Source organism: Apaloderma vittatum, unplaced genomic scaffold (assembly GCF_000703405.1).
Source record: "Apaloderma vittatum isolate BGI_N311 unplaced genomic scaffold, ASM70340v1 scaffold33031, whole genome shotgun sequence".
Classification (NCBI taxonomy): Eukaryota; Metazoa; Chordata; class Aves; order Trogoniformes; family Trogonidae; genus Apaloderma; species Apaloderma vittatum.
This window is the reverse complement of record NW_009700248.1, coordinates 1-11,782: the sequence shown is the minus strand read 5'-3', so window position 1 is coordinate 11,782 and position 11,782 is coordinate 1. Positions and strand designations below refer to the sequence as shown.

General features: G+C 39.7%; 1 protein-coding gene across 1 annotated transcript; it reads right to left on the bottom strand.

Annotated features, from left to right (window-relative positions):
- Positions 1-3,051: 3,051 nt before the first annotated feature.
- Positions 3,052-11,181, bottom strand: LOC104280894 (RNA-binding protein 33-like). Its single transcript, XM_009878694.1, has 3 exons — positions 11,077-11,181; positions 9,994-10,281; positions 3,052-3,708 (listed from the first exon to the last, which is right to left on the bottom strand). The coding sequence occupies exons 1-3, from the start codon at positions 11,179-11,181 to the stop codon at positions 3,052-3,054; spliced, it is 1,050 nt and encodes a 349-aa protein (XP_009876996.1).
- Between the last annotated feature and the right edge of the window lie 601 nt (positions 11,182-11,782).

Genomic DNA, 11,782 nt, shown 5'->3' with positions numbered 1-11,782 from the left:
AGTCTGACACAGAGGAAATGCTGAATCATTTTCTACTTCCCTTTTCCTTAAGCATAACAAGTCACAAGTGAAGGCATCTTATGCACCAGGTAAACTGGACAAATTAAAATATTTCTTGGGATTTAATTAGTAATTCTTATAATCCCATAAAAATACTTAAAAAGCAAAAATCGTCTCTTGAGAGAATATTGTGGAAATAGATGAAAGGACATTTTACTTTCTGGAGTAACACAGGATACTTCTACTTGGGAGGTCAGAGATGCTCAGTAATACTCTGGTGCCCAGCAACACAAATAAGCACAGTTAGAAGCTTAGACTGGGAAAGATACTGTCCTCGAGAGAAGAAACTATTCTCTTCTGACAGTATTTGTCCACCATAAATCTCACCAATACACCAAGTTCGTCACCTGAACTGTTAACAAAAAAAACACCACTAGCAACACACCGTCATTTAATCTTGGTTCCCTGGATGGTCCTACTGAACTTGACGAGACCCTGCTACCAGCTCTTGTTTCAGGTCACCTCTGTCTAGAGACGAGTTAGCACGGGGGCTCTGGCCTCGATCAGCTGCTCCACCTGGCAGCTCTGCTGGCCTGCTGCGCCTCGGCTGGCAGGCTGAAAGGGAAAAGACTTTCCAAGTCTCTACCAACGTGAACTAAGAGAGCTTTGAAAAGGCACCTGCATCACGTCTAATCACAATCCATCTCACTGGTACCTGGGCATTCAAATCAACTCTGCACAAAAGAACTCTAGAAAGGAAAAAGCGACAAGACTGAGAGAAGCAGGGCTGCTTTACTGTAGGATCAAGCCAGTGCATACACATAAAAGATACCAGCCACCCCTCTGGCCAAAGGCAGGGAATTACAGAACACACTATTACAGGCTAAAGAGAACAACTAGAAAAAATGAGATTTGACTTTTGCTTTATATTTAGTGTTGAGGAAAAGGCTGCGCAAAGAAATAAAGCATGTGGGCAGGACTAAACACTAGAAGTGGAAGCTAAATGTCATCTGTGATCTTCATGGTATTCGGGGTCCAAGCAGCTTTTAATTCTTTTTTAAAACCCTGCCAAAATGGACAAGACTGGCCCTCCTGCTGCTCAATTTTTTTCTTTTTTCTTGCGTGGTCAAAGAAGCAAAGTCACAGATTCAACGTGTCACTAAGTGATTAAAAATTAATCAACTATCTTGATCAGTGTTAAACAGCTAATTTCAATACTTGCTTTTATTCTTCCATGGCTGGAAGGAAATCTTAAAATGACCACAGTAATAAGAAAAACGTAACAAAAGCTGCATGGAAAGAACCTGCTTTACCTTGCTAAAACACCAGTATCTGAAAGCTAAGAAGGACAGAGTAAATCTGCTTCTGTATGCAACAGAAGAGTGGTTACACATGCATTTAATGAAGCTAATGGCTCTTGCTTACCATTAGACTTACGTGAAACAAATAATTTTTGATTTTCTAAAAGAGAGCATTATGATAAAAACTATTTCATTGTGAACGTCACCGTGGGCACTTATAACCATTTGTTATGAAGAGCTGTACACAGTGGTGACTGGCATTGCTTTGTTCCACCACATAATAAAAGAAGTTGTGCATGACTGCTTTATTCAATTATTCACAAATAACAAACCTGTCACACCCCTTGCAGGCCACTGGGATTCCTAAATGCATATCTATATACAAATATCTGTAGCCCAACAGAATCAATTCCTTTCAATTTCTTGTACTTTACTCTTAAGTACTTAAGTCACTATGTCTGAGGCATGAGACATCCTCCAAGCCAAGTGGTTTTCAGCTCTATGTAATCAATAACACCCTTCATGTTAATATTTTGAAAGACCACAGGGTCACAGTTCACAATTTTAAGTGTATTTCAGTTTTATGAGCCGTAGAAAAACGTTTATAAAAAGTAGTTATGACTTTGGCATTTCAACTTTCTCTTCCTTTCCACAAAGGAAAGCCTAACCTCCAAGGCTTTGCTCAGTCCCTGCGACACACTGTTCACTTCATTACAGACTTACAGCAGTTCTGCAAGCTTCCCTAATTAAGGCTCTGAACAATTTAAGAAGCATTCTTCCAAAAAAACACCTCCACTAAACCACAGCATTAAACCATATCACATCCTTCTTTTCTCCTCAGCGTAAACCTGAGGACCGATTTCACACTGACAACACAATCTCGCTATGTCCCTTCATCTTAGTTTCTTCAGAGCCTTAACAAATTAACTTGTCTTTTCATTAAGACAGAAGGAACTTGGTGGAGACACTTTCTAACCAAAGCTGCAGATTTTAAAATATGCACACTGTCATCAAGACCAGCACTGCGAGCCCTCCAGACCACTGGTGGCTCAAGGGACACTCTGCAGATAATAGACCCCTCATCAAAAGATAAGGAAATCTCATTTAGATGCAGAAGTGAAATGGTAACGTTTTTAACCCAGCCTCTAACAGAGAACATCCCTCTCCAATATACGGCTTAAACTAGTTTCACAACACGCTTCCCAAGAAAATAAAAACAATCTTCCCTGGAGTACCGAAACCACACAAACACCAGCATCTGCACACAACTAAATTAGGTGGCTCCCACCACCAAATAAGCAGAGCAGCCTGGCTTTTTAACCAAAATTTAAAACCAGCCATCCAAATCCTCTTCTCTGGCCAATTATCAGATCTATCAACCTTAAGCAAAAGGAGTCTACTTGAAAAGTCTTTGAGACTCAAGTTATAACTTAAAGAACAGGAATACTGATTCAGCGTGATTTCAGTGATAACTGCCTGGCAATAAAGCACTACAGGAAGCAATAATCTCTGAATAACAACTAATACCTTCAAGTTCTGAAAATATAAAATATGGACTATTATCAGGTCTGCTAAATCTGCTACTTGCCTCATCAGCTTAGGTCCATGTTTTATTTTGGGATTACACGGAATAAAACACACAAAACCAAACCATGACACAACACACACATGAGATGAGCCTTGGAAACTTACCCCTCCTGACAACTTAATCACCCTGACTTTGCTGCCGACATGGGGCCCATCTCCACTACTACTGTTTGTCCGCTGCATGACAGTCCTTTTCACGCTGGGTTTCAGTTCTTGGGGCCTTGCCTGTACCGAAGCCACTCGAGCAGTCTGTGTCGCGGGCAGCGCCGCCGCAGGAGGGTTTGTCTGCAGGACTTTCGGCGGAGCCTGCGGCTGGCTCGGACTGTGTCGCGGGCAGCGCCGCCGCAGGAGGTTTTGTCTGCAGGACTTTCGGCGGAGCCTGTGGCTGACTCGGAGGTACCGTTCTAGTCTGCCTCACCTGCTTCACCGGCTTCATCTGCTGTCCTTGATACTGCATATTCGCCCCGACCTGTGCGAAATCCGCGGGTTTGGGTTGGATATTTGGAACTACCGTATCTGGCTTTTTAACGAGGAGTCTGTTTTTCACATTTTGCCTGGTCTGTAAGCCGGAGTGGGGTATGTAAGGGCTGCCATTGGTGGGGAACTCGGAGCTGTCGTCCTCCTGCTGTATGTAGGACTGTTGCGTAGAAGGTTGCTGCTGCTGCTGCTGCTGCGCAAGTCTTTCGAGCAATTCTCTCTTTCTAGCACCAGCCTGCTGCTGTCGTCTCAGTTCCTTTTGTTTCAGAATTTCTTCTCTTAAACGCTTCTGCTCTTCTATCTTCAAACGGTATAATCTAGTTTCTTCATCTTCATCTGGATACTACAAAGGAAAATACACATTAATTTATAAAATTCTCAGCAATTGCCCAGCTTGGTCGAAACAACATTAAAATTCTTGTTTCAGATGTCATAAAGAGGTATAACTCTCGAAAACTAAGGCTATTAAATAGTGGAGTGTATCTGCTGGTAAGCTTTATTTGCCATTTGCTATTTGTTACAGACAAACAGCTCAAATCTGGTTCAGGACTTAGATATAATAATACTTCCTGGACAGAAAAGCTTTGATACCAGTTGAGAAATTTTATCAGAATACTTTAAGGAAAAAAAAGTAGTTTTACGAATTGGAACTAATTTAAAAGTTTCTAAAACCAATTAAACTATTAATATAATTCACAATATCAAAATATGTTTCAAATGGAAAGCAACAATACAGAGGCAACCCACTGTCACACAGGTTTTATCTTGCTCTTTTCTGACAAAGTAACAAAAGGTATGGTGGTAAATGACCTGAAAGGCTCTGATTAGAACTATTGATTTTTCTCACAGAATTTTCAGCCTGATCTCAAACTCATTTGTCACACAATAATTGGTTATAATGAACAGCACAAGTCAATCTCTCTGACCTTGAACTCATGCACTCTCTTCAGAATCAAAATGTTGCCAAATGCAGTGTTGGAATATTAATGGTATATAGAGAATGGTTTTAATATTCCAGCCCTGGGCCCTTCTGAAAGTATTACATATCATCAAATAACCTTTCTAAAGATTCTTCAACTTTGGCAGAACAGATTCTTAGGAAAAGCTGTACAAAAATGGACAAGAGTCAAGAAAATGCAAATTCTCATATCCTGGAAAAGAAATCAAATTGCTCTTGGAATACAATCACATACATTTTTCAAAATTACAAAGCATACTTTTTCATGTATCATTTTTCCTTTTCTACCATTTGAAATATTAAGTCAGAGACTTGTAGAGACTGCTTACAAATGTCAATGAGCACAACATTCTACTCAAGATACATTAATCACTCCTAACATAAACAAGCTATCAAAGTAACAAGAGCTTGCATGTTGGTAAATTACAGAATAAAGAACACGAAAATATTTCTCAAAAACTGAATCCGTGAACTTGCAGTAATTGGATGCAAACTTCTGTCAACACAAATGCAATTTTTTGCACATATACAACACAAATGTCCAACAGTAGATTAGTGATTTATTTTATTTTTTTAAGTGCTTTTATTCCTGGTACACCCCAGAATCCTCCCCAAACCATGGGAAAAAAAAAAAACAAAACAGAACAGGTCCCTCTATGAAGCTGGTTCACAGATACAAAAGTCCAAAGTCTCGTACTTGTACTCATATACCCATAGCCTCCAGATGCACAAATTCTGACTGCTTGCTCCCTTCAGATACAGCTGGTTCTTCCCTGAGTGTTTATTGAAGTAGATCACTCCCAAAGTGACGAAGAAATAGGTGCATATCTCACACTAGAAGCCCAGCCTAAACAATGGCTAAAATAAGACCTGAGTAAAACAAGATTTTTTTCTCCTTTTTTTTTTTTTTTTTTTAAATACAGGCTATATGTGTGGAATGAGGTCTAACACTGTCCTTTTTAGGAGAATGGATCATATAGGAAAAGGTTCTTGATCTTCCTCTATATTTTTCAGACTACAATGGGGGTAATTAAGGACTACTCACTCTAACACTTTGATTACAGTTTATAAACTCTAACAGGAATGCACTTCTACAAACTAAAATCAGGAGTGCGAGGAAATTCAAGTATTTTATAGACAAACTGGAGATGCTGGACTGTAGTAAAAAAATAAAATAACTAGGCACTTACAAAATACAGTAAAAGTTCAGGACTCTTAAATGTAGTTTACATCAGATGACAAAATACAGATAAGCTCTAGATAGGAGGAGGCTGTGCTGTTATGCAGATCCTAAAGCCATGGAGAAAATTTTCTGTCAGTTTCAGACAGAATAAATATCTCAGTTCCTGAAAGTGTCCAAACACAAAAGCTCTTCCACTTCATACATTCATTTATTCACTTGCTTTGCTTTAGATCAGAATATTCTACGTTTTATCTGAATAGGTTTGAATGGATGCCAGTAAGTCAGTACCAAATTCACATTTGGAGGCAGCACTGTGTTGGGGTTGTTTTTTTTTTCCTTTTATGTTCAATTGACATAATTTCATTATGTCAGTATCAGTACGAATCTGCATGAGACCAGCCCTTCTATCAGCTCTCCTTTATTATCAGGGACCTGTCTGCTCGTATTATCATCTAACCAGTTCTGAAGGCCTTGGAAGATGTAGATCATGATCCAGTAAGCACAAAACACTAACACAAAGCCTATGTACAGCAGCACAGAGATGTAAACACTGTGGCACCCTTAAATGAGCCTTGCCCGCAGACAAGAATGAGCATCCTGAGGGACTCCGACAAATATGCCCGTGCAACGCCCCTTGGATACACTGAGTTCAGCCACACTAGCGCTGAACAGAATACAGCTGACAAAGTATATTACCAACACATATGAAGTTAGATGAATACTTAGTAGAATCTTCAGGCCACTTGATCTCCGATGTAATCTGAAATTTTCCTTTTAAAAAGTCAATACTTAGGAAATGAGCAATGATCCTATGAAGTCAATCTCATCTTAAAGGGTAATAAACTTTTAAATCAAGGGCTAAGAGCTCTGAGGTTATATGACAACTGCAGATTAGTCTGTTCACAGGCTATATATGCAGATGTAAATCCTGCATCTTTACAAGCAAGTTGCTACTAAGTTCTCAGTAAAATACCCTTGCAGCTAGAGGAAGAACAAACAACTCAAAGGTCCTGTGATGATTAACAAAATACCTGCATTAGGAGTTAGGTTTAACAGAAATTAGTTGTGCAATGACCCAACAGTACAGTTTCAGAAAGGCAGCAAACTCCTTACTAGGATGAAAACAAAGGCAGTTAAATCCTCCGCTGCTTGGCTTTAAGAACACCGTATACAGAGAGAGTGTGAGCGTGTGCATATATATAGGTGACCTACAGTTTATATATAGATGACTGATAGTATGTAATAAGGAACTTCATCATACAGAACAGACAAGACAGTATATCAGGTCAAGATGAAAATGGCACACAATGCCTATTGCTAATGATTTTCTTCCAATTAGTTTAATAAGCCCAGTACAGTTTTCTCCAACAAGCAGACATCCTTCGAAGTTGCCATAAAGCTCACAGCTTGTGCTTGGAAGTTTGCTGCCAAAAGCAGCATTATCTATAGGTGAAGCAGGAGAAAAACTTTGAGCAACCTTCTTCTTGGATAAACTATTGATGCTGTAACATTAGAAACAAAAGAGGCAAGAATAATTTGTTCAAAAACTCATGGCAAGTCTTCATAAAAGGTACGACCAGATCCAAGCTGCACCATTTGGCTCCTTCTGTTTAAAACCACAGAAAACACCTTAAACAAAGGCATCTACATACACATGGCACGTTTCACACTGCTGGTAACACCGGCTACCGAGCCCCAGGAAGGTGTGAGTCACCCTGCACAACACAGGCACTGTACATCTTGGACAAACAGAAGGAAAATTAAAAACAAGGTTACAAGTTATTCTGAGAACCCCACTGTCCTCACAATCCTCCAACTGGAAAGACTGTGATACAAAGAATCTTCCAAGCACAAGACAGGAGGCACCATTATTAAAACTTGCAAATTAAGCTTATTTAAACTGCAGAAAACTCAAATTTAGACAAGGAAAATTTTTCAGGTAGTTAATTTGCCTTAGAACTTAATGCAGCATCTCTTGTCCGTATTCCAAGCCTTGTTAAAAAAAAGACAGTTACGTAAAATCCAACAACTCAACTTCAAAATTTATTGGATTTGGGATAATGAAATGTGAAGGTTTTCGTTCAGTGTATCAGGGACACCAACTGCAACACCAGCAGTAATATCAGCACACGCATAATTATGCAGTGCTATCAATTCCTTTCCCATTCGGAGCTCCAATATCCATTTCTTCTAAAGAGATTCGCATCACCTTTCTACATTCTCCCCCTGTTCTTTAAACTCAAAAATGCTTAATATTGCTTTAATTTCTCTTATCCTAAACTTCATATTGACCTCAACATGAACACAATTAGACCCCGAGTCACCATCCACACTTTCTTTTCAGACTGCAAACATGCAAGTTTAAATCTTGGAGAGTAACAGCTCTTTTAACCAGAGACACTTAGAGTTACTGTTGTGCAGCCTCACAGGAATGGGAATATGAGCATACTATCAGGAAAGTAAAAATACAGTTTTTAATCTTCTAGTCACTCAGGTTGCAAACCTTTAAAATATCCATGCTGAAGGCGAGCAAAAGCTCTGACATCCAACATTGCTTTATTTTTGATGCTTCCTGAATGATAGGGCATTCATAAATATGGCCACTGACTCTTCAGGAAGAAGGATGCAAAGAAAAGTCTTAATTTTCCAGTTGAAGACACTTTCAAAATAACCTGCCCAATTCAGTTACTAACAACAGAACTAGAAAGGATGACAGAACTTAACTCTTTGTCATAAAAAGCATTTATCTTGTTTTGCAAAATCTTGCATAAAACAAGTATCAAACTGTTTTCAAAGACAGCTTTGGCATAGAAATAAAAAGAAAGCTTTTATTTATAAAACACCAAGAATTCACACAAGTAAGATTAATTAAGTCTTATAATTACAGGTTTGTTAGGACACGTATAAAACAAAAGTGGAAAGAACAAGAAGACTGTTTAGCTTTTTTGGCTTTTGGGAGGTTTTGTGTTGTTGTTTTTTTAAATTAGTTTAAGAGGTGTGAAGAAAATAACCATTCATTTTTCTGAACACTCACAGAGGTATTTTGGAACCAATGTCTTAATTTTCATATGACTACATCATGGAAGAACTTTAAGATGTTTTAGATGCGAATGCTGTAGCCTATTTGCTTCAAAATCTACCTTACTAATGGAATAAAAGTCAGAGGCTCCCTAAGAGGCACTGCATTTTCTGTGGCTTAGATTATTCCAAGAGACTGAATTGAGAGGAAGGGGATTAAACTTTTTTTTTCAAAAGAGACCAAAAATTAAAAACTGAAAAGCTGAAGGTTTTTTCTGTTTTTTTTTTTTTTTGTCTAATATATATTTCCATTGAAAAGCAAGTGCACAGGAGGTCAAACGCTGCTAGTTATGGGTTTCTTTTGTGCCTCATTTGTGAAAATTAGTTATGATCATCCCTAATTCAAGAACAAGATGAAAAGCTAATCATGAGCAGCTTAAAGGCAAGACAGTATTATCACAATTAAAGCTTTCAACAGCTGTTGAAGAAAACCTGGTCCTTGAGACGAGATTCATGGTCAACTAAAATACAAAGAATTACAGTTCTGCTCACGGTGACCTGACAGAAATTACACAGGGTGCTTTTAAGCCATCATGTTCCTCTGGTACCTCCTGATGTTCAGGATTAGCAGCACCATCAGTGCAATCCTACCCACTCTCTCAAACTAATAGTGCTCATGGAGAGCATTCTCTAGAACCTGTGCAGAGAAATGGTTCACATTGCATGATCCAGTGGAGCTCGAACCACTGACATCTCATTTTGTGATTGTGCAAAGTACTAGCAGAGCAAACAGCCTGTTTCTCCAAAACAGAAAACTTATGAGCTTCTCCTATTTTCCCTCATACCAAAATGTTTCATACAGGAGATTTTTTTTTTTCTTCAAGACCAAGAAGCTCTACAGACAATATAGCTGCAATCTCCTGCAGGAGTGCTCAAGTCCCTAGAGGACACTGAACAGTCTAAAGGAAAAACAGCATGAGGAAGGAAGACAGCTCTCCCAAACAGCCTTTTTTTATTTTTTTTTGAGCCATACAGCATCACAGGAAATGGAAAGCAGCTTTCTGACTTAGGAGAAAGTGATTACCAAAAAAAACAAAGGCATCATAAACCTGGAGGATAAAAATGAGCAGAATGGGTATTTCAGAAGCTTGTATCATTGATTACCTTTACTCAACCTCTGCCTTTTCATAGTAGAAATGACTCCTCCTGCAAAGCAGATTCACCACAGCTTTACCAATATTCCAGACTACTTTTTGGTTTTGTCATTGAAAATCAGTTTTGCTATCACATTAAAGAGAAAAGCGCAACTCAGAAGGGAGGCCTCTAGTGGCACCGAAAAAATGTTGGGTGGATAATACATTTCAGCACACTCGAGGCTGGCAAGTCAGACTAGAAAAGTTTTAAAAAAGCAGGAGGGTTTTGTTTCTTGTGGTTTGTTTAACGAAAACAAATTAAAAAGAAAGTCTTACCTCTGGTTCAGATTTTACTTCTGATTTTGCTTGGCCCACTGGTGTGATTGCTTTAGCTTTCATCTCAGGCCTTCCCTGTGAGTTTCCAACACCAGTTACAGCTTTGGGGGCAGACACGGTGCTGGTAATGGGTTTGACCTGAGCAGCTGGGGTGGAGGTTCGCCTGTTGTTGTTCATTTCCATTGCGTGTGACGGTGCTATCGGCAACTCACGCAAGTTGCTATTTCTTGGAGCAGTCGACTGTAGCTGCTGATTCGGACGCTTGACAATATTTTGAGATGGGGTATTCTGGAAAGCAGAAACGATACACTGCAGATTTCCACTACAAACCAGACTAAATTGTTTCCTGTTTCATGTTTTCATTATTTAGCTAAGTTTGGGGGAGAAAAGCTTTTCAAAGTGGCACAAAGAAGAAAAAAATGTAGAAATAATAACATTTTAACAGTGGTTTTATTTTTCTCAATTAAAAGCAAAACTGAATCTCACTTGTTTAAGATAATTCTCAGAAATTAGCTTCACTGTGTGATTTACTTTGCTAATCAAAGCAATTTTCTGAACTACAGTCATGTTGTCTTGAGCACTGTTACAGACTGTTGCGCTACCCCAACCTACTGAGAAATAGAACAAGCTGCACAGGAGCAAACTCACTAGACATGAGTGGCACTATCTGAACCAGAAAGCTTATTAGCAGTGGTACAGAGAGCCCTTCAAATTGAAAGACAGTGTCAGTGAACCAGGCTCCCACACAATCACAGGCTACTAGCTGTTTTAAAATCTCACTAAGCAAACTTGTTCTTCGAAAACCCTTTATTGACAGTTCTTTGGCAACTGTGTCATCAAAAACACTGAAGACTGGAGAAGAAGACACAAAAAAAAAAAGGAAAGAAGCACACTCTATTTTTGGATGTGAGTTATAAAATGATCACAGCAGAAGAGGAGCAAGAAATGCTGGAAGAAGGGGACAGAGCAGGAAGAAAATAAATGGAACTGAAAAACCACACTGGTGAATTTCGAAACCTGTGCTTACACACCTATTACTCACGCAGAACTACACTGGGCAACGCTGATGGATGAGGTACTTACATGCCTCGGCTTCATGGGACCCTGTCGTGGCTGACACTGCATCCTGTTGTTATTTGGCTGCTGCTGCGTGGCCTGCATATGAGGCCTGAACTGTGGCTGAGTCATGGGCATCAAGGGCTGCGGTGGCCCTTGGAGATGATGATGGTGTTGCTGCTGCTGCTGCTGGTGATGGTGTTGCTGCTGTTGCTGGTGGTGGTGTTGTTGAGGCTGAGGTTGTGGCTGAGGCTGTAGTGGAGGATGCAAGGGACCCTTTTCGCAAGAAGAGAAAGGTTATTTGATTTTAGTTACCTTGAAAGGTAACAAACTCGCGAAAATTAGCTCTGGCCTCCCAAGTGCTTAAAACATTGGTAAGCAGCTATGGACCAGAGGAAACTAAAAACATAATGAGTAAAAACCAGACTAAGAGAAGATGTGCAAGATAGTTCTACACTTAGTCCTGTGTGAGACAACAGCTGAAGTGGAAAAAGACGAATGCAAAGGTTCCTGCCCTCTGCCCCCTTTTCTAATGCCTTTTAACCTGGCTTTTCTATTTGTTTGTTGATTTTCGCTACTTTTTTCTCCCGACATCACCAGACTTGACGATTTCCCCACGTTCAAGACACAGGCATCACGCGAAGATCCCACATGAAGCCTAGCGAATATTTTCCCACGTCAAAGCAGCGACTCAGCTCCCTCCCGGTTTTGCCGGAGACCCCCGGGGCTCCCC